Here is a 24,451-nt window from a genome sequence, read left to right as displayed (position 1 = left end):
CTTCTTGTCACAGAGAGACCCTCATTTTCCCAGCTGTCAACCTGACTGATATTTTAATTTTTCTTCCCTGTAGAAAACTGCAGTCTCTTATACAATAGATAAATGAGTGAACCCCCAGGAAATGTGGCAGAATGTTTCTGTTTGCCAATGCAATAAATGCAGAAGCTAATAAATGTCTACTTCTATCAGGAGGAGGTGTGTAATGAGTAAATGATGAGAAAAAGAATTCAGGGAAACAAATGATCCATCCAATCTAAGATGACAAACAATTTCTTAATAACTTGGCCTCTAGTTGGAGAGAGGGCTTTCACCAGGCAAAGAGAATGCCTGTTGAAAGTAAGCCTAGCACAAGGCCGTTTACATCTAGCTGCTGATGGATTTAATCTGGTTACATCTGGGTCACACTGAGCAATAAGCCTCGATTCAAGCACAGCTTGGTTATTGCAGACTTCCCTTGCTCTGTAATTTCTGTGAATGTGCACTAGGAAAAAGAATCATTTCAAGGCCTAATTCACATTGCTTACCCCAGATTACATTTATATTTCACATTTGTCTTTTTAATAAAGACCTTTTTCAAAAGTAAAGATCTAGTCTCTTTCCTCTGAGATGTATTCAGATCACAGGGGTTTCACAAGAACTTCTTTCCTGTGGAGTGAATATGCTATTCTATAAAGCACTTTTGTAGACCTCAACTCTCTAAATCCCCAGGGTGTGCCTTTGTGGAAACTAACAGAATACAGTCTGCTTTGTCGCTGGTGGATGGCTGCATTCTTGCTTACAGGTCTTGTTGGAAGGGCTTGCACTAGGCAGAAGGCACAGTGTGATTAAGATGGAGTAAATGAGGCCTTGGAAGAAGGAGTCGCAGTCCACATTGAAGATGTGAGAGAAAGACTCCATGCCAGACCTAAAGATCATTTCATGAGATGCATTTTATTATCACTCCTTTGCAGGATCTCTCTAAGAACATTTCTCAGAAAAGTCATGTGGAAAAGATTGGCTACTAAATACCAGCAGTTTTCAGGGACAGATTTTCATGAATATTTCTAGAAGAAGACTATCAAATTTGCTTACTGGGTCTTCCATAATTATCTTTTCTTCTCCATCCCGCCTCTCTCTCTCTCTCTCTCTCTTTTTTTTCTTTTACAAGTAAGACACATTCTGGCCTGTTTTAGTACCACATGAATGAATGCATTTCTGCAGTAGAGTGAAACTTTTCAGTAGTAGTAGGGTTTAGGGCCATAATGCATGGAAATGTTAATGAGTCATCAGATAAAAGCTGGGCAGAAGCCATACTACAGGGCCCTGGGTGTACTTGGCAGCATACGAATGCGCCTTAGAGACTCGGGAATCCTGCACAGTGCTTTCTAAGGGAGAGCCATTATACCTGAAAGCTAAGACTTTTCAATGTGCTTCTATTCACATGCATATTTCTATGCCAAATCTTTCAAAAGGCCCTTCCTTTGAAATACAAAAAGATAAACATGTCTTTGAAATGGATAGGTGATCCCTTTGGCTCTTTTGAAATCTTTCTCCATTTCATATCTGAGATTTTAACCCTTAAATGAAGACTGACTCTTCTCTTCACCTGAGTAGCTTTGTGCACATTGCCAGCATTTGAGAGAACCATGTCACAGTCATTATTCACATCTGAGTTTGGGCTCAAAATCGATGAAAGGAAATTAAACTTGAGATAGGTGTTTCGTCTGCATTGGATCTTATTTTGCTTGGGTATTGCGGTTCATTCTTATGTGACTGTTAAATATAATACCTCCGTGGTCAAAGAAAATCATGAATTTGTCAAGTACTGTACAGAGTACAAAACTACAGTATTTTAAAGTCTCAAGACCTAAGGCCTTACAGCCCTGGACTTAGAGCATAAGACCTGGGCTGATTTGGTTCTAGCACTTACTGCCCATGGGACATCAAGCAAATGTGTAACCTTGGTTAAACATACCATTCCTGTAGATAAAATGATGACAATAGTCTCCCACCTTAACTTCCTCCTTGGCTGTTTTTTCCCCCAAAAAATCAATTGAGATAAATGATTGTTTCCTAACCATATTTGCTGGTGGAAAGTCCAGATATCCACCAGCCTCCCAACAGTTTCAACTCTTGCTCCAGTGGAATTGTGATCACTTGTAAAGGTGGAATCCCCAGAGCCTCTGTTCTTTCCAGGGACTTTTTCATATGACTATCACATTCCCATAGATTGTAAGCACTGGACTCGCATAACTACTTTTAGAAAAAATAGTCCCCTTAGTTACTAGTGCCTTGCTCTTAGGAGATGGGTGTCCGTAAATATGAGTGAATAAAAAATGAACATTGACCCACTTAACAAATGGCAGAAGAATTTCCTAGACACTAACAATAAATAGGGTTTTAACCTTCATAATTTAAAATAGATTTTCTCCTTCTTTTAAAATTAATCCGTACTGTGTTATCTGTATTGGCTCATGGCTGGGTACATTTGTAGCTTATGGAACTGCCAGGTTTTTGTTTTTATTTTTTTGGTTTTGGAGGAGAGCTGGTACAGTTTAGAACATTATAAGAAACTGTTGTGTAACTGTCATTCTTAAATCGATTCACCAAGGACTAAAGCTTAAAGGAATTTAAATATTTCTTCTCTCCTTTTCCCTCTTCAGGAGAGGGAAAAAAGCCTAAACGACTCCTATCCTTGCATTGTATGGATGATCTATTACTTATTTTAGCTGTCCTCTGTAGTTGAATACTTAAGTTGCTTTTCATTTTTCAATATAATAAACTCTGTGAGGAAAAAATTTTAGCTAAATTTTTATACACACCCATGATTATTTCAGATATTTCTAGAAATATTTCTAGAAATGAAACTGAGTCAAAGGCATTTGAAACGTGTTTCCATAAATTGTACCAATTTATACTCTCACCAGCAAATTATGAGAGCCTCTTTCCTCATATATTCATTAACACTTGATACATCTGTGTAAACAGAACAAAACAAAAAGCAAACAAAACAGCCAATTTGATAATGGTAAAATGAAGTGATTTTACCAATCTTGGTCTCACAAATTTCCTATAACCTATCAAATGCTACTTTCAGGGAAACATATGTACCAAATCCCTGTACTCTAGACCTTTTTTCCAATCAAGAGATTTTGAGGAATGGCATTTTCTCTTAGGTGAAAGTTTTACTTAGAAAATAATAAAATTGTTTTTGCAATTTTGGCTTTAGTTGGGTTTTACATAGTTTTTCTCCTAGACCTCTGATGGTGCACAATGCCAGGGACAAAGGTAGATCCACAAATGAGAAACTGTCGTGGATGATAATTCCATGCCCCTCACCTGCACCACATGCAGGACTATTCAATATAGGTGTTAAAAGGGTGAGCACCCTAGCTCTTCATGAGTAAATCTCAGAGGTGACACACACAGTTTTCTAAGCATAGTGATGAAATTATCTTCTGAAGCTTAAGAATGCTTTGCCATATCTGCATCTTTGGAGCACCCTTGTTAAGGCTTTCAGCTCTAACTCTGCAGAGGTCAGTCAGAATGTTTTCACCATCTCACTCACCTGGGAACTGTGCACGGTCTGGGATTCTGAGCTTGTCTGTGGCGCTCTCCCTTTACGGGAGCGGCTTATTTTCCGTGGTGCTGGAAAGGTATTACCTCTGAACAAATAGATTTGAGTCCGTTCAGAGTTGATGCTCAGCTGGCGCCGAGGAGCAAAGAGATCAGCTATGTCATGTCTGTGAAAGAGTTCAAAGGTTTGCTCAGTTTTCAGGAAAGCTTTTCTTAAGTAGGTTTTCTGGATCAGAATGAGTTATTGGTGTTGGCCTCTATCGTATTTTAAAACTTCAGGTGCTGGGCACAAGTGGGAGGAAGGCAAACTTTGTCTTGGCCTCCAGCTTCTTCTTTCGGGACCCCTTTCTTCCCTGACGCTTCTTCCTTATAGGTTTCATTTTTTTACTCTACACACTTATCTTTTGCCTTTGGAAGCATTAGTCTTGCTCCCACGTGTTTGGTTATGAGTCCCTATTAGGAAGTTAACTGATAATAAGCCAAAGGGTAATAAATGGATTAGCTTAGAGTTTCTCAATGTGGATTCCCAGGAAATAATCTCAGAAGGTCTTCTAATCTCTATGAAAATCTTTAAAATTTGTGTTTTCTGTTCTATGATTTCTATGATTATTTCTATGATTAATATAACCACATTTTCAGTCAATAGAGTGGATTTTACAAGTTTGAGGAGTGCTGGGTTGGATGACAGAGCTTGCTAGCTTCCATGGCATTTGCATTGTAACATGGAGCTCTTGGAGGCTAAAGGACCACAAAACTGAAGGCAGTTATCTTTGTGTCCTCTGATGGGTGTTTGTTTATGTTTCTCTCCCCACTAGCCTTTAACAATATCTTCATCCTCCCATCCCTAGGGCCCACCCTGGGCCCAGCCCATATTAGCTCTTCAACAATAAGTGCTTTTGAGTGAGTGAATTTTAGATTGGCCTCTTGGAGGGCTGGAAAAGGAGGTGAAATGGGTAAACTAATATCATCAAAGTGAGCATCTGTGTAAATCCTTCAGATTCTTTGTGTAAAATTGTGAATGAAGAACTAAAGAGAGTTGGTGATAAAAGAGCTAATGTTTGCCTGCTTCTCTACAGTAAAGAATATTGTTTACAGCTTTCTGTTTAGCCCACAGTTTTCAAGAGGACACTGTGTGCATGCATGCACGTCAGTGTATGTGCTGAGCAAGTGCAGAAGAGTTTGTTAGGTTTATAGAGTTCCTTTCCACGGGAGACATGAGTCTCCGGTATAAGACCAGCTAGGGTAAAATGGAACACCAGCCTGAAATGTGTTGGCAAGACAAATGCGACACTTTTTGTGCAGAGCCATCCAGTGGGTGTGCTATTAAACGTGCATGTAGCATCACCTCATTGAGCACTTCACAAGTAAGACTTACGACCTTGAGAATGGCTGTCACAATAGACAGCCCTCAAGAGAATGAGAGGTTCCTATGCTGGTAACATGCAGTAATGTAAGAGTTACTAACAGGTCTTGCAAGACGTCATGGTAAATTCTTGTGATAACCCTTTTATAACTGCGAAATTGCTTTGTCTCACCATTGTAGAAAATACAGTGAGACGCACAACCGTGTCAGGAGCAGAAGGGTCTCAGGTGTGTAATATAGAAGTCTTTTAAAAGGTGAGCGTAGAAGGGTGATACTGTTTTACCTCAGGTAGAAGAGCCATAAACAACAGAAAGATTGAAGACCTTTTATTGACGTTATTATAGAAAAGAATAACAGTGAGAAAAATTAGTACCTGATATTTAAGATAAATGGGAACTTGTAAATAAGCGTGGTTAATGGGAGCTGTGGGCAGGAAAGGGTGAGAGTCACTTTTCTAGTAATATCTACATAACTTTACTTTTTTGTATGATATGAATTTAGATGTAATGCCTGTTGGAGATTAAGGCATAATTCATTTTCTTATAAAAATGATACAAGCCCATGGTAAAAACTTAAATTGTTCAGAAGACTATTAAATAAGAAGGAAAAATATATCCTCCTCACGTCCCCTCTCTAGGGATAACAGCTGTTCCTTGCAGAACATTTCTGGATGTTTGTGTACATGTACGTATACTTATCGTTTTATGAAATATACTATTCAAATTATTTTACAACTTTCTGTTTTCCATACTACTTGGACCCCTTTCCATCCATATCAACACAAATAGATCTTCCTTATTTTTAAAGGGCTGCGACTAAAGTTTTACAAGTGGAGAGAACTCTGATAGGAAATTTGAAATGTCTGACAGAAAAAGCTAGAGAAATTGAAAGGAAATGAAAACACAACTGATTTAAGAACTGAATGTGAGAGAGAGTGAGGTACTTCAGAGAAATACAGGGCTTTAGAGAGTCATTAGAAAAACCACTTCCTAGAGATAAAAGATTCGGTACAGTGATCCTATGGCACTGTAATTCTTTATTAATTATACATTTATTTGTGTGATTTTTAAATTTATGTCTGTCTCTTCTAGTACACCATAATCTCCATAAAAACGGGGCCAAGCATCTTGTTCCTTCACCCTTATGTTCCAAGTTCCTAGTCTAGTGTCTGGCACAGACCTTCAGAAGTTGTAGAATGAAGAAATGAACAAATGAAAGGAAACTTAGAATGCCGAGTGAGTGTTTGGTGCAGTTGTTTATTTCAATTGCTCAGATGAAGAAACTGAGGCATGAGATAATATAACTAATATATAACTAATATAACTTGTATAGTGGCAAGGCTGTTGATGACTCTAGGATTCCTATTCTAATTAGAAAACTAAATCAAGAAAAAACCTGAGACTCTAATTAGTGAAGTTTCTAAAGTGCTTAGAATAAAATAGAAATGCCAGAAGAAGCTCTGAATAGTTCTGTTTCTTTGTAGAAGAAATAGTCAAGATGGAATGAAAGAGAAAGTACAAAAGCAGTTTATTAATTTTGCCAAGCTGCCCAGGAAATAATAGGGTTTTCGTGAAATGTGGCTTCTTAGAGATGGTAAGATTTGATGCTAGAGTTCAACATGGCTTTAAAATTTTTAAATTTTTCCTGTTCTTTGTCAGAAAAGGAGAGGGGCAGAAGGAAACAGATTTCTGACAAGTGGAAGTAAAGCATTACTGCAAAGAAAAAAGATGCTCCTAGTGTGTCATTGCATCTGACTTTATTAAAGTTATTCATGAGATTTATAAGAAGTAAACATATCAGCGCTGAAGGAAGGTCTATTCCTGGTTAATTTGACTCTCTATATCATGCAAATGGAATGGCTTAAATTAGAAAGAAATTTGTTTTTCTTATTTAATAAAAGTCTAGACGTGGGCAGTCTAGGGCTGGCGTGGTGGCTTCAGTGTCATCAGAGACCCAGGCAGCTCCTATTTAATCCAGCATCCTGGCATAGGGTTTTCCTCTTTAAGGTCAGCTTATGTTCCAGGACGGCTGCTGGAGCTCTGGCCATCACATCTACATTGCAGACTGGAAAAAAGAGAAAAGGCAAAAGGGCTGAAAAGATTCCCTGCCACATGAGCTCAGCTCCCTTTAAGCAGCCTACCTGGAAGTCCCACACAGCAGTTCTCTTACAGCTCAGCCTAAGTAGAAGCAAGCTGAAAATTTTAGTTTACTTGACCATATGTCTAGCTTAAAACTCGGGTTATCTAAGGAGGAGGGAAAGATGTTGGGATAAGCTACTGATAATCTTTTCCACAGGGAATCTTCATTTGTCTTTCCTATAGAACTTAATAGTCAGAATTTCTGCTTCATTAAAAACTGCTAAATTAGTAATTTATTATTGATCACTGGTGATATGGATTTGAAAAAAATAGGGCTGAGAATAATTAAGATACACTTAACAGACGTACACAAATAGTTATTAGCATAAATTTAGGGGTACTTAAGATGAATACCTAGCCTAGCCTGTTGAGTTTATCACTTACACAAAACAAATAGCATTACTCAATGTTAGAAAAATGGAGAGACAGTTTAAATCCACCCTTTTGGTGATCATTCTTCAGGTTTGTGCAGTTTTGTAGGTAACTGATGGAGATCCAGGCTCTCTTGGCTTGGCTGGGGAGCCAAGGGTTGTTGGTGGGAGTGGTACTGTGATCGGGAACCTCTGCCTTTCGCAAGGAGAAGCCAGGCTCTATGCCCAGTGCTAAACTCACATTGTCCCATTAATACAATCACCCCAAAAGATAAGGTCCTCATTTTAGATGTTAAAAAGTGAGACTCAGTTTAAAGAACCCAAACCATTTCTTGGTGTACCTTTTAGAAACGGAATACTGAATCTGATATACCATGAATCTGAACCACTGTTGGCAGTTTGCAAGCTATTTAAATATACAGCGTATTTATTTAAACAGCATTCTCCTGAGCAGGGGATTAAGGGGAGGGAAGGGGATAAAAGGAGAGAGTCCAGAGACAATGGAATCAAGGCTATGGGTTTAAGGAGTGCCAATAATGAAAGGTTCTTTAAGATGCCAGCTACTCTATTCAAGGGCCACTTTTCCCACTGAGAATTATCACATTCCTTCCACTGCTCCTCTGCCCACTTATAACAGATTTCAGAGTGTACAGGAACACAGAGAAGGCAAAATTTAAACCAGCCATTAGGCTTTCTGCTAGAAGCTTTGTCAGGAGAAATACTGAAACCAAGATCAACTAAATTTAGACCATTAGTGATATATTTTTTTAATTTTATAGCTCTTAAAATTGTTGTGGTAAAAATTTAGTTACATTGTAAAGTCAGTCTCTTGATTCTGTCTGATTGTATAAAAAGACAGGATGGTTGAGGAAGCATGAACTCTTTTTGGCCATCTAATGCTATTCAGTAAACAACTGTTTCAAGGCTTCTGTGCCTGGAATTGTATTCATGCTGCATTTGTAGCATTAAATTGGGTCCCCAAATGCTTGGCTCTCAACTTGGGGGAAGTGTACTTGCCTCTAGCTGATTACATATTGTAACATATTTCCTGGGCGAGTGTTATAACAAAAAGTGTTAATAAGTCTGTTTTGAATCCAACTACTTAACAATGGGAATGCTCAATAAGAACATTGTCAGTAGGAAGGCTTTTATTGTTGTTTGTACACACTAGACCTTTGTTTGAAATAGCTAGCCAGATAGAGTAACACTTGTGCTTGGGTGCGTTGTAGGAGGAATAGAGACCTACGGTTGTTAGCGGTAATTATAGATCAGTTCAGAAAGAGAAGAGCCGCACCTTCAGCCATTCTGCTGACATCCAAGGTCAGACTTGTATCCTTCTCCTATTCGCTCTTGCTAAACATCAGCAGTTACCACAATCCTTGAATGGACAGTGAGTAGGAGTATTATTCTCCTCTGAGAAATAGTGTCTGGCTACCAGAATTTAAATCGTACCTCAGTATGATGTGTTATGTAGTCATGCCCAAATCTCCATATGAAGCGTTTTGTAAAAGAACTGACAAGAGCTAGTTAACAAATTTTCCTTGTGACCTTTCTGATTTGTTCTTGTCTCATATGCTACAGGTATGATCATATTAGTTATAATAGAACAGAAATAAGGTTCAGAACCTGAGAAAATATTGCCAGAATACTGTATGTGCATGTTTTCTTTTGATCTAATTTAGAACTTGAAAATAGATACTTTTCAAATCTAGCAATAAAGTGTGTCTGTGCATGTGCATTTTAAAATATACTTTTAAAGGGAGACTCTCTGAAAATGGAAAATGGCAGTGTATCACACATTCAAAAACTTGGGCTATAGCCAGCCTGAAGACTTGGGAATGATGCCCACTCTTGTTGATTCCCATTTCCTTCCTATACCATCTAAAAACTTTGTTCTTGAGTATCAGAGTACCAGATGGGTAAATCCACCCCCCCACACTCCAAATTAGAAGTTCAAAGGAGATTGGAAAGAAATATTAGAATGCTTGCATCTAAAATCAACCATGCTGTTTTGTGCATGATTTTATGCTGTCAGTTCAACTATCTGTAACAGGTATGATAAATTGGCTCAATAAACACCAATTCCAAACTCCGTCCTTCTCTTTCTTTACTCGAGAAGTGAGAAAACAAAAATACTCAATTTCCCAGTCTCTTTTGCAGCCAGGGTTGTGCATGATGTATAATTCTGGCCAAAGAGATGTGAGTGGAAATCTCTAAAGAGGCCTCTCTTCTTTACCTTCCTCATCTTCCTTCCTTAGAACACAGGCATGGCGACTAGAGATGTTGTAGCTATCTTGAGACCATGAGGACAACAGCTAAATGCCCAGGGTGCCTGGAAGGAATACAGAAAAGGGCCCAGTGGTTTGATGATATCCTTGGCACCTGTATCAGCCCTGGGTTCCAACGTCCAGACTTCTTATTACATGAGACAAACCCCTTATTGTGCTGTTATTGCAATTGAACACAATCTTAAGTGGTACCCATTTCCTTTTTATGTGGCAAAGCAGACTAAAGTGTTTGTCGATTTGTAGGAGACCTATAATAAAGGTGGTATTGCACCTTCTCTGTGTTATGTTATTTCATTTACTTTAGACTTGTCTCTGTCCCATCCTGTTTTAAGTAAGAGCAAAAGTTGGAATGCAGTTTAGTGTTACTTTAACTTATTTCAGTAAGTTTCGTGTCGCATACTTGGCAGAGTGCTCTAAATATAATGATAAATAGGACGATATACTTGCTTTTAGGGATCATATGGACTAGTTGGGGAGACCACCCAAAGACGTATATTGTCGGTACAACATGGTAAGTGCTATGATAAAAGCCTGTGAGAACATGGAAAAAGGGCATGATCAGTTAGCTTTTACTGTATAACAAACTACCCCAAACTTAGTGGCTTAAAACAACCACCTCATGATTCTGCAGGTCACCAATTTGGGCTGCTAACAGCTGGGCACTTCTGGTCTCGGCTGGGCTTGCTGGTGGTGAGTTGGCTGGTCTAGGATGGCATCAGCCGGGATGACTTGTTGTCTCTTCTTCTCCAGCCTGGGCTTATTGACATGGCACCTGGGCAGGCTTCTAAGAGAGGCTTACGTTTGGAACTGGCACATTGTCACTTCTGTCACATTCTGTTGGCCAGAGCAAGTTACAAGCACAGCCCAGATTGAAGAGGTGAGGAAATGCACTCCACTCTTTCATGATGAGAGAAGCTGTGAGGTCATGTCACCAATGGGCGTGAATACAGAAAAGAGTCAAGAATTGTGGCCAGTTTTGCAATCTGCAGCAGGGCTCCGAGGGAACAAGAGAGAGGTTCAGCAACAATTTTCTAAAAGGAGTTCATCTCAACTTTTTAAAGTTTAAGATAATAGCATGCTCTTTTTTGTTAGCACTTAATAAAAAGTGATGCCATCAGCCATCGTCAGTTCTGGCATCATTTTCCAATATTGCCAATTTCTATTCTTCTTATCTGTCGAACATTAGTTTTAAAAATAACCCATAAGAAAATGTTGTTCTGAGAAAGGAAAAGTTGCATGTTAAGAAGTACAAGATTGAAATAGTGGTTGGACTTTTCTTTAATCTAACATTTTTCCTGGACCATTTAAGGGGATTCTCTTTCCCTAAAGATGCTCCATAATTAAAAGGTTCCATGAGGAAATCATTTTGAGAATCATCATGAGTAGGATTTCTCATCTTGGAGATACAATGCATAGTAAGAATTAAGGCCCTAGGAAGTCCTGGCGTTAAAGTACTTTAGCTATTTAATATAATTAATTGGGTTTCATTGGTGATAAAATATTACTGGTTTGATTTTTATATGGACTAGTTAGTGTCACTACACTATATATATATATATTTTGTTTTTCCCCCCATAGCCATTAACATTCCCAACACTGCTCAGCCATTGTCTTCACATTTCCCATTTTTCTTAATGGACAGAAGAATAGAACAGATGAGCATTGTAAGCAAAATTCAGTGATGATTGCCTTAAGGAAGAAAAGATTTTTGTTTTTTAAAGATTTAAATTTTTATTAAAATGGCTTTTGAAAAAAATTACCAAACACTATATACCCTTTTTTTTACTGCTCAATAATTTTTAATAATAATAGGTAACATTCCTATAATGCTTACTATATATAGTCCCAGGTACTATTCAAAGAGCTTTACATGAATTATCATATTTAATCCACCAAAGAATCCTATTAGGTCATTATTGTTACTCTGTCCCCAGTTTACAGATGTGAAGCAACTGATGGGGTGAAGTACGTGTTCTATTCCAAAAGGATGGAGCCATTATTCGGCAGTCTGGCTCCCAAGTCATGCTCTTAACTACCACCCTGTTCTGCTAAGAATTGCTCATCTAAGTGCAGAGTGCTGTGGATAACATATTCATGTTGTAAATGAAATATATTAAAAATTGTGTACAGTGGAACTTTCAATCTCCCCAACTCAGTTTGTTGCCTGTATTTGTAGTAATTGATCCCTAGCGCCTTAGGTTGGAAGATGTTTTAATATAGAAAATGAAAATGCCTTTTGTTTCCAATGATGTCTTGTCCTCTAATATAGGTGACAGAAACATCTCCCAGATCTGGAATTATGTTGTTATTTTGGAGATAGTTCACCTCCTAGGGACTCCTGTTTCACTTATCTTTGACAAAAAACGACAAGCCTGTATCAGATTTTTAGTAGTGTTTAAACATCTAAAAGATACTGTCATTCTATCTATTGTCTTAAAGAAAATCTTGGTGGAAAGTGTGTTTTATGCTTACATCAAACAGTAAAAATTTGTTTTAAAGGAAGAAAATAATAAATTAGATTTTTAATATCTGATTTAAATAACATTTACCTGCCACAAATCCACAGTCTCACTGGACAAATCATGTCAAGTGTTTTACCTGCTGTTGATGGAGCAGGAAACCAAGCAGAATGAATATGAATGAAGATATTTTTGAATTTTAGGTTCTGAAGGACCTTACAGGCATAAAAACAATATGGCTGTACACAAAGCAGTGAACATTCATTGAAAGACCACTTTGTCAGATCATGGGCACCTGTCTCTACCTGTTCTTCTTGGGTTTTTTTTTTTTTTTTTTGGCTGAGGAAGATTCGCCCTGAGCTAACATCTGTGCAAATCTTCCTCTATTTTGCACTGCCACAGCATGACTGACAAGTGGTGTAGGTCCGCGCCCAGGATCCAAACCTGCGAACCTGGGCCACCGAAGTGGAGCGTGCTGGACTTAACCACTTGGCCATGGGGCCAGCCCCTTGGTTCTCTTTTTAAGGTCATCTCACCAGGTTGTTTCTCCCACACCCCATGCAGTATGATGACTTAGTATATCAACAAAGTTTGGAGGGGATATATATGTATATATCATTGCTTTGTGTATGGCCATATTTATATACATAAATAGTATAATCTCCACCTTCTTTGGAAATAGGAATGTGGATGTTACTTATTTGAAGCACAGACCACACAGGTCTTAAAATTTTGCTATTAGAAAATGATCAGACAGAAATACAATTGATGTAAGTGTGTACTGCTGCAGACTGTAGGGCTGACCAAATAACAACAAACTTGGTTGTAATGATACATTAAAATAAGAGTAATTTATAATTAGTAAACAGGAATAGCAGTATATACAACCTAATACCATCTCCAGACAAGACAGGTAACAGAAGCATCCCTTCTGAAAGTTATGGTATGTCTCCTACCTATGAGTACCTGTTCAGAGTAGGAACATTGCACATTGGTAGGCAATGTGTGAAGCTGGAGTTCCTGGGGCAGTTTGGGGTCCAGTTTGGAGAAGGGAACATTGCTTCTGTGGTATTCATCCCAATAATGTGTAATAGTATCAGTCTAATCATGAGAAAACATCAGGTAAACCCAAATCGTGAGTCATTCTACAAAATATCTGATCAGTGTTCTTCAGGAGTGTCAAGGTCGTAAAAGGCAAGGAAAGACTGAGGAACTGTCATAGATTAGAGGAGACTGAGGAGCTATGACAACTAATGCAATATGGGATCTGGGATTGAATCCTGGAAGAGAAAAAGAACATTAGTAGAACTGGAGAAATCCAAATAAAGTCTGTAGTTTAGTTACTACTAGTTACCAGTATTGTATAACATTGTTAACTTACTAGTTTTGATAATTGTACTATGATTATCTAAGATGTTGACATGAGGGGAAGGAGGATGAAGGGTATACAGAAACCTTCTATTTTTGCCCGTTTTCTGTGTCTAAAATTATTTCACAATACAAAATAGAAAAAAAGTACTTTTATTTAGTAATGTGTGGACTTTCTGCAATAGCTTAGCATTCAAGAATATATATAAAATCTTGACTTAGCCAATCTCTTCAGCATGTGTCCTCCCCACACACATACTTTTATGTTCTAGCCAAACTAAATTATTTGTTATTGTTAATTAGCTCCTTTGGGGAGAGGGAGTAGAGTAATACAATTTTTGTAAGTATTACAAAGTATTTATAACCAATGTAACAACTAGCTGTGTACACCTCATTTTGAGAAATATAACAGTGCAATGAAGCCCTACTGTTTTCTGTTCCTTTATGGCATTCTGCCCCTCTCGTCCCCTTCCATCATGACCACCAAACTGCCACCGCTTGGAGATAATCAATGGAATTTGCTCTTTACTAATCCTGTTTCATTATTTTGCACTTTTCCAAACTTGACATAAATTGTACCCTACCGTATCTACAACTTGCTTTTTTTGGTCCACATGTGTGTCTAATGCATTCTTTTTCACCACTATATAGATTTCCACTGTATGAATACCAGTATTTATCCATTCTCCTGCTGGCAAGCACATTGAGGGTATTTTTTATTTTGTTTTAATTTTTTTAATAGTGGTTCATTTTTAAAAGTATTTTATAAGACCAAAAGAGATCTCTGCTCTTTCCTGAACTCCAGTAACACTATGCACAACTTCTAACTTAGCCTTCATAACCTTCCATTATAATTATTTTTCTTTTCTCTTATATCATATGGAAAACTTCTTGAGGATCCAATTCCCCAAGATGAACATTATCGGGATAATAAGGATTTAATTTTGTTGAGTGAATAAGTAAATACTGAAATGAATTAAATAATGTCTACATACAGATCTTGGGCACATTTGTGTTTATTCCCTTAGTTGTTATGTGGCATTGCCTCATGGGGACTTTTGTTGTTAGAAGATCTATGCAGTGTGGGAAATTGGCCACTGAGGTGGAAATATGGAGCATGAATAAAGACTAAAACTTTAATTTGAGAAATTATATTCTAAGTCTGCAGCCAACACAGGTACAGGTTTTTTGTTCTTGTTTGTTTAACATCCTAGGGGAAAGTTTGACAAAATCAGTAATAATTTTTCCTGCATTTGGCATTACCAAGCAGAGGGGAGCTCACTGATTTATATTACGGCAGAACTCTTGCTTTTGTGCATCATTATTGTTAGAAAGCTTAGTATTTACTTTTGATCATTTCGAATTTGTACCCAGAATGGAATTGTGCGAATTAGTTCTTTTCCTCCAAAATCTATCTTATTTGAATGTTGATCTTACTCTGCAAAAACCCTAAACAGGATTCAGAGCTCTCTTGCCTCTCTTGTTTGGTTTGTTACGACAGCTTTGGCAGAGATAAGCAGGGCTAGTGTCATCTGTATTTCACAGGTTAGGAGCCCTGGAAAGGAGGCTGGAAGAAGTTGGAGGACCTGTTCAGGTTCGCAGAACAGAACCAGAAACCAGATCTTTTAACCTAGTCCTGTCTGCCCAGACGTTACAGGTTCAATGCTTACAATAAGTGGAAGTATTAATCAAGGTGTTGTTTTTTTGCCAGCATTTTGTTAGATAATTCAGCAACATAATGCCCACTTGACAGTTCATCATAGTAAGATGGGGAGTTTCTCATCAATGTTAGTGGTAAGGACTGCCTTTTTGCTGCCCTCTTTTTTAGAAGGGTTCGAAGAAAAGCTTAAACCAAACATTGCAAAACAGCATGTCATGACTGGTGTGTATTTTAAAGGAAAGAGAAATCTCATAGGTGGAACTGATAGGAAGGTGTGACACAACCTAAAGTTAAAATATCTGAGAAGACAAATGGCTTTTTGATAGCTTGAGACCCACAGATGAATTAAAACCTCTCGGCATATGGACTAGTGCAGTTGATCACTCAAATTGCAATTTTAAAAAATACAGAAGCAGCACGCTTAGAATATTGTCTTCATGTTAGAAATGCACTTTTGTGCTTGAAAATGATAAAAAATTACAATCGATCTTTACAACTGTTCTGTTCATCTTTATTGATCAGGTGCAAGAAAGATAAATCGCAATCCAAATAAGATTATAGTAAATGTTAGCATCGTAGGGGACTCTAGGTTGATAGAGAGCCGTTCATCATCTCAAATAGTGACCTGTCCATTGCTGCAGTCACCCTGAGTCTGCTGTCTAATCACATACCTATTGATTTTATCTACATCCAACAAACCTGGATGTGACTGTCATTGGGCAACCTGGATTGTTAAATGCAAAGGGGTCACTGGTGTGAAGAAGATTTCATTTTCATTTTCTCACCAACCAACAATGATTTATTAAAAAATAAACTACCCCAAGTCATGCATGTGAAACCTGAGTGATTAGGGAATGAAGGTGCACAATAAACCACTGTATTGTGTTGAGTTCTTTTGTGCTGCAATGCATTTTGCAGGATATTTCATTGAGTCTGGGGGTTCATGGGGTCATTTAGGCCATCTCCTACAGTAAGACAGGTTTCAGAGTAGCCAGCCAGAATGGATAATTTTGCTGCCCCAGGAAAGGCATTACTTTGCTGTTGCAACTTCATTTATGTTGCTTTGTCTGTTCATTCATGTAATAGTGGAAATATTTTTTATGTAAAAATTACCTAAATCTGCCCCCTTGTTTTGCTGATTAATTTGTTATAAATGTTGATGCTCTTGTGGTGATGTTGAGGTGATAGAATACATTCTATTCCATGGAGTATCCATCTTGAGTACAAAAATACTGTGTAAATAGAAATGATTATTTAATATCCTACATAGAACACTGGAATAATAGGCAAATGTGATATGTGTGAATTTCATTGTTCATTCAGTCTCAAGCATCTTTTGATGTTGCAGTGATAGATTCCAACTAAGGGAGATCTAAGTAATTTTTCAAAAATATGTTAGGAATTTTCTCAGAAGGATCAAATAATGATGAATTATAGTTAGGAAAATTTACTCTGTAATTACAACCTGTATTCCAACAACTGTACTGTTATTTAAATGGATACCTTTACATGTATTTTTATAAGTTTCCATGCCACTTATATGAGAAATCTGTCCCCTGCTTGAGTGGCTGCAACAAGATTTTGTCTATTTTTTGTAATTCTAAGTCTTGTACACATTTTGTCCTCTTGAATAGTGAAAACTTGTACTATTAATCTTTATCCACAGAGCTCAGAGTTCTACAAAGTCACCACTGAACAATATCAGAAAGCTGCTGAAGAAGTGGAAGCAAAGTTCAAGTAAGTTTTTAATGGTATTATAACTATTTTACTCTTCTTGACAAGATGACAGTATGACTTGATTACTTTTTGAACAGAAGACAGTTTATGTAGCCCTCTAGAATACTTGGAAGTGTGTTGGGTGGTTGAAATGGAGCCATGTTACCTGCTGTAATGGAATTCAGATGCAAAGAAAAGGCATTTGAGGAAAGCTTGTTGCAACTCAATTTTATGAACTAAGGGGAAATTGAAAGCAATAGTAATAGAATTTTCATTTGGAATAATATATAAGATAGGTTTCCCTGGGTTATGAAGGTGATGTTAAATTGCTATCACTGTTGGGGCCGGCCCAGTGGCATCGTGGTTAAATTTGGCACGCTCCACTTCGGCGGCCCAGGTTCACGGGTTTGGATCCTGGGCGTAAATCTACACCACTCATCAAGCCATGCTGTGGCAGTGACCCACGTACAAAAAAAGGAAGATGGGCGCAGATCTTAGCTCAGGGCCACTCTTCCTCAAGCACAAAGAAGAAGATTGGCAATAGGTGTTAGCTCAGGGCCAATCTTCCTCACCAAAAATAAAAAATAAAAAAATAAATAAAAATTGCTATCACTATTAATGAAAACATAGCAACCATTCACTTTTGTATGGTGAAGTGTTGGGCATGTCCAGATTTGGGTATCCACCTTTCTCATCTTTAAGCTGTTTTCATTTCTTCATATGTACCTTGAAAGCATTTAAATCACAGACTTTATCTTGCTCTTGATAATGAAGGCAGTGTTAAATTGCTACCTCTATTAATCCTTGGAATGTTTAAATGAATGTTCCGTAATTGATGGATCAAAGTGTCCATGACCCATAGCCATGTACTCTCTCTTTGCTGCCACTTCTCACATTAGGTAAGAAGACATCATTCAGAATTTTCCTGGGTGTATAAATAGTTCTATTGTGTAACCCCTGTTAGTAGCACATGTGTAAATTAGCAAAGCAAAAAAAGGTGTTGTGACAGATTTAGTTAAAAGATTGCATTGGGCTCTGACCTTTCCTTGCACATGTTTATAAGCATTTGATAGAATGATTAAACCCTAAGGTGGAACGTTATTACTTTCTGCTGTAGTGCAATTTGTCTGGTAATGGATATTAGTGTTATTTTAATGTTGATTAAAAAAAAGATGTTTTTTTAAAGATGGTTTGCGGTATATTTAAACAGACAAAAACCTCCAGCCTTCCTTAGTAAATTATCTCGTTAGGGGCAGCTGGGAGAGACTTTCTAAGAATGGGCACCCTGGGTATTTCTTCATTGTAGGATGATAACTATAGAGATAATTAAAATTTAAGATAAATCAAAGGAGATCAGTTCTGACTAGAATGATCTATGAAGTCATCATAAAGAAGATTTTTTTTTTGTGAGGTAGATCAGCCCTGAGCTAACATCTGCCAATCCTCCTCTTTTTGCTGAGGAAGACTGGCCCTGGGCTAACATCCATGCCCATCTTCCTCCACTTTATATGGGATGCTGCCACAGCATGGCCTGACAAGCAGTGCGTCGGTGCGCACCCAGGATCCGAACCGGCGAAACCCGGGCCGCCGCAGCGGAACGTGCACACTTAACCGCTTGTGCCACCGGGCCAGCCCCATAAAGAAGATATTTTAATTTAAGCTTGAAGAAGGATATTGAGTAGGTAGAAAGGAAAGGTATTCATGAGGAAAATCGTGCTCCACAGTGGGTGGGTGACAGATTAGTCAAGATCAATGGTTTGACTCAGGGAGACTAGTGCAAGATAAAGTTGGACAGGTCAGTAGAGTCATTCATTAGCTGCTGGGCTAACAAGTTGTTCTTCATTTAACAAGAAGTCATTGGAAGGTGTTGGACCAGGTACGTACCCTGATTTCTGTGCTCCTTTAGGAGTGTTAATTTAACTGACAGTGGATGTGAGGTTTGATTGGAGACGTGAAAAACAAGAACTGGAAGTACCAGATGAGAAGTCTCTACAAGTGAAAGAGAAAAGAAAGAGACCGATGCAAAAAAGTCATTGACAGATTAGACATGAATTAGCGATTGACTGGTGTGTTAGTTTGCTAGTGCTGCCATAACAAAGTACCACAGACTGGGTGGCTTGAACAACAGAAATTAATTTTCTCACAATTCTGGTGGCTGGAAGTTCAAGATCAAGGTGTTGGCAGGGTTGGTTTCTTCTGAGGCTTCTCTCCTTGGCTTGCAGATGGCCGTCTTCTCCCTGGGTCTTCACATCATAGTCTTCCTTCTCTATGTCTGTGTCCTAATCTCCTTTTCTTATACATCACATTGGATTAAGGCCCACTCTAATGACTTCATTTTAACTTAATTACCTCTTTGAAAACCCTCTGTCCAAATACACTTTTCAAGTACTGGGCATTAGGACTTCAACATACGAATTTTGGGGGATACAGTACAGCCCGTAACACTTGGATCGAAGAGGCAAAGAAGAACCAGAAATATGAGTATAGTGGATTGGAAAATTGGTGGAAACTGGATTTTATATAGAGAGAGAAATCTAATTTTAGATGAGAACAAGAATCTCTTTTCTGAAGTCTTGCCCAGCTGCCATGTCTTTCAGCCTGGGCTAGCCTACTGGAGAGTGAGAGGCTACGTGGAGCACAAACGTAAATTTTGTGATGACTTACCTTCTGCAACACAGCATGAACCTGTACCTTAGACTCAGTTTTCAGCAAAGCCTCAGCAGCATCATTCTCTCTCATCTTTATAAGATATTCTTTATTAGATCCTACTCTCATCTGGTGTAGTAAAGAGTTTGGCCTTTCTCAAAGAGAGGTCCAGCCTTTGGACCCAGCTCCTGGGAAATAACCTCTAAACCCTTGGAATTTCTGAGTGATAGTGTCTTATTATTCTTTTTTTTTTTTTTTTTTTTTTTTGGTGAGGAAGATCAGCCCTGAGCTAACATCTGCCAATCCTCCTCCTCTTTTTGTGCTGAGGAAGACTGGCCCTGGGCTAACATCCGTGCCCATCTTCCTCCACTTTATAAGGGACGCCGCCGCAGCATGGCTTGACAAGCGGTGCGTCGGTGCACGCCCAGGATCCGAACTGGCGAACCCCGGGCCGCCGCAGCAGAGTGCGCGCACTTAACAGCTTGCGCCACCGGGCCAGCCCCTGTCTTATTATTCATGATGGGCTCCTTGGGCCATCTGGTGTCAGCCCAACCTGTGGGAAGTGGTGCTAGAGACTGAATTCAACACGTGGGTAATCAAGCAAGCCTGTGTAATGCCCCAGTGAAACTCTGGACGTGGAAGTCGGGTGACTTCCCGAACCAGCCTCTCTGGTTGATAATACTCTGTGCATATTGTCACACATTGATACCAGGAGGGTAGTGCATCCTGGGGACAATAGAAACTTTGCATTTGGAACCCTCCCAGACTTTGTCCTGTGTATCTTTTCCTCTGGCTGATTCTCTGTATTATTTTCCATACTAAGCAGTAACTGAGTTGAATAGCTTTCTGTGAGTTCTGTGAGTCCTTTTAAATTATCAAAGCTTAGCGTGATTTTGGGAACCCTTTGAGCTTGCAGATGATGTCAGTTGTGAGGATGGTCTTGGGGAGTCTGCCTTCAGACTTTGCAGTTTGGCTAACCCCAGTACAAACAAAAACCCAGGTTTTACACACAGTGTAAAACACAAGAGCAAGTTTTTTAGAGAGTGGCTTTCATTATATCATTTTTTTCAGCTACTACCTGCTAGACAGAACTTCCTAGAAAGCTGTATTTTGATTTGCAGTGAGTTCATTAGCTGCACACCTAAGAAGCGATAGTGCTTTGGCTGTAAGAGTTGCTTACCGTCTTTGAAGGCACCAAGATCACTCAGTGGAACCTTGTTCCTCCTTAGAGATTTGGCCAGCTCACATAATCATGACAGCTTCAATCTTTTGCAAGTTAATATATGATATTCTTTCCATTGTGTGACAGAGCTGATCTCAGCACTCCCTCTTAGGTAACAAGCTCTAAAGGACTTTGAGGAAGATCTAGGTAATTTTATCTGATGGAAGGATTCATTTGGGTGCATCTTGGTTACAGGAGATGGAAGCTTTTTAAATTGCAATTTCAAGGGCAATATTATATGCCTAATAGGGGGTCACACAAAATCACTGTAAAGAGAAAGGAAGCTAAGAGCATTTGAGGCAGCCCATGATGAACCCCAGTCACATGATGCATCCTGCCAGGACAGCTAATGCAATTATTTTAGGAATGCTTAAATATTAACTCACACTTCAATCCTTCAGTATATAATGTTGTCAGTAAACGATTAAAACACTTTAGATTTAATGGAATATTTTTTTCCTATTTTATCAGCACGTCATTCATTCATAGCACTCCTATGTGGCATGCCCTCTGCTGAGTTCTGAATACACAGCTATGAAGGAGACAGGTCGGGTCTTCCCAGCATGGAACTTAGAGTTCATCACAGGAGAGCAAGAGGAAGACAGAACCTTAAAATAAAGAGCTTTTTAAAAATCCAAAGTTAGTTCTACTGTGGTGGGATAATTGCATCCCTAATAAATATCAAATTATTAAAAATACTATGTACTTTTTTTTCAGTTGGAATTAAACAATTTGGAGATGAATTTGCCCTGTTTATTTTCCCACAAGAACTTTTTTTCCCCACAATAGCTTTAGAATTTTAGCTATGAAACCCAAATCACTGAGCAAAATCCAGCATTTTTTACTTCTACCTTTTAATCAAAAGATATACCTTTGATTTTCCTAATCCAACTAAAACAACCATTATTAGCACTTCATATTGCCTTTATCACTCTTCGTTATTATCTGTTAAATAGAGCAACTTAGGGTGCTGGTTCCTAGTTATATGGTGCTAGGACCATGTTATAGCTCTTGAAAATTATGTTCCATATTGATCCTTATTTACCACCTTATAGATAATTAAGCAAAATATTATATTAGTGTTACATTGATAGTGCTTAGCACAGGTCTAGCATAAGGTTAATACTTAATATTAGATTTTATTTTTATTATTATATGATATGTTTTGTTATAATATTATTATTTTATTATTGTTTCGAACTCAAGTTATGAAACTATGAACCATTAGGATAAATTTCTGTATGTATTTCCAAACAAAATCTAGATGATGTTAAACCCCCCAAAAAAAAACATTAGGATGAGTTCTTATCCTTAGGGAGCTGCCAGTGCAGCCAGGAGACAGCATATAAAGCACCTATGACAGGACAGCACAGGAAGAGCTGCGTCGGAGCAATACAGACAGGATTGGTCAGCATCAGAATCAGATCTCTTTGGGTGGATTGGAGCCAGTATACCACACCTACAGAAAGGAAATGTTGTTGCCAGAGTGTTATGTACTCACAAATTGTTTGTAAAGTATAAAAACAAGTATCAAGGAAATGTAGGGTGAATATCAAAGAAATGTGAAATATTTTAAAGGCAATGTAAACCTTGTGAAGACAATGTAATATCAAACAAATGAAAAGCATTTTAAAGACAATTAATATTTCATTCCCATGCTGTCCTTTAGATAATGAAGTGCCCGGTTTCTACCTTCTGTAAAGGAGAAAATATATATATGGGAAGTGACATAGATCTATTGAAAATATTTTTGGAATGCTTTTATGAGAGGTCTCACTTTTCAACTTGGCTTCAGTTTCTGTGAGAGATGAAGCACTTGTCAAGGAGTATGACTCTATGAAATCGTATATGAATGCTGGTAATTCTCCTTTGTGTGCCAGACTTTAGAAGGGGTTTTCACTTTTATCCTTGAACAAAGTTGTTGAAACCTGACTTATAAATTTAGGCTCATGTTAGAAGCCTGGGTTATCCTTATAACGTATTAAAAGATTAGTTACCCTGTGGAAGAAGTTTAGGTGATTTGAGAGTATCTGAGGAATGCTATGCAAAACTCTGACAGATAAAATGGATTTTGTAAGTATTACTATATGTTCAAAGGTTTTCTTCAATGTAAAATCCTTTAACTTTAAAATGTCCCTGGTTTTATTAGGGTTTCACTTTGACGGGCAGTACTGTTTTGCTTCTCTTTTGCCTGTGTGATTTTAATAGCTGTACTAGGAATGAATCAGTGAAGCTGAGCATGGTGCTCCAGTGGCATCAGCAGGTGTTCCTCATGCTCTCTGTAATTACACATGTGGATCATGGACAGTTTTAAGCAACAGTGTTTAAAGATCCTGCTTAATTGCCTGTAAAATAATTAAATAAGGTTTTGACTGGCAAATTTATAATTCTGTTAGATGCATAAGCCAGTGCGCCTGAATGTCAATGTGACTTCAATTTGGAAATATTAGATTAATAGAACTAATTGTACTGCAGGTACAAAGTTTACTCTGATTAATAGTCTTAAAACTCTTTTAGAAGTTTAGTCAAGTAAATTTATGTTACTTAATTTTCTGCTTAAACTTTTAATTAAAACTTATTTCGGAAGTTTGAGCTGTTCAGTTTCGCTGTGCTTCTCTTTCCAGTTTCTCCAAAGTTGAGCTCCTGCAATTTTTCAGTGACTCCAGCTGCCTTATTGAATAACTTGCCTTATCAAAAGGATTAAAATTATATTCTGTTGTACATGTATTTGTATCTGCAGCTGACAGGTACCCTGCACATCATCTCTAACACTTATTGATGTCTACTTATAACCTACTTTAGTGCTGCGTGAATGGCTCTCATATACCAAATGTACATGATAAATGTTTTATCTCTGATTCTCGTTGATCAATTTCTAAATGATCAAATGGTTTATCTCAGTAAGACACTAATTCACATTGATCCAATTCTAAATGACCAAGTTGACTTGGTTTCTGCTGAACACAAATTGTATTAAAACAACATTACTTGTACATGCTGCCTTTTCTAATGTAGGAGTTATGTTACCAGCAGTGACATTATAACTAGAGTTATTGTATTATAAAGATGTCTCCTTTATAATGGAAAGTTTACACAAGAAGAAAAGAATGCTATATTACAGGAAGAACAGGGCTTCAGGCAAGGATTTGGGCTTTTACTAACTAATTAAATTCTGCATTTGTTTTGGGCCTTTCTTCCCCCTTTTTTAATTTGAAGGGCTGTGAGCAGGACATATAGCAGCTGTGGTGGTGACATTTTATTCCCTATGGTCCTTGGAGCCAAGGAACATCTTGATTATTCAGTAAGAGAGTTAGTAATTGAACAGACAAAATTCAGATAAAGTAAATATACCTCTACCCTTTGTACATAAGCTTGGTTATTACCTGTTTAGAAGTTTTGGTTTATTTGTTGTCTTTTATTTTTTAAACATCAGCTCACCTATGTCAGCTGCCACAGTATTTCATGTACCCTCTAGAGTTTGTGGATGTGTTGCTGGAGGAGGATTTCACTTCTGAAACTGAAGAACAATGTTTATAAGCTTAAGAATATACTTTGTATGTGAAGCTAACGGCAAGTGCACATTTGGCTAAAACATAGTCTTAGTTATTTAGAACACCCACTTCCTCAGGCAGGTTATTTATTACATCTTTGACTTGTCTCTTCCG

At 38.0% G+C, this 24,451-nt stretch overlaps 1 protein-coding gene across 1 annotated transcript in view; it reads left to right on the top strand.

Annotated features, from left to right (window-relative positions):
- Nucleotides 1-24,451, top strand: part of CHCHD3 (coiled-coil-helix-coiled-coil-helix domain containing 3) — a 268,879-nt gene that overhangs the window by 197,024 nt on the left and 47,404 nt on the right. Inside the window, exon 6 of the mRNA XM_004430752.3 lies at nt 16,869-16,939. Within this exon, the coding sequence (XP_004430809.1) occupies nt 16,869-16,939 (71 nt within the window). The remainder of the gene's footprint in view (nt 1-16,868; nt 16,940-24,451) is intronic.

This window comes from Ceratotherium simum, chromosome 1 (assembly GCF_057802395.1).
Source record: "Ceratotherium simum simum isolate JZ-2026a chromosome 1, ASM5780239v1, whole genome shotgun sequence".
In the NCBI taxonomy this organism is placed as follows: Eukaryota; Metazoa; Chordata; class Mammalia; order Perissodactyla; family Rhinocerotidae; genus Ceratotherium; species Ceratotherium simum.
This window is presented reverse-complemented; position numbering and strand designations above follow the sequence as displayed.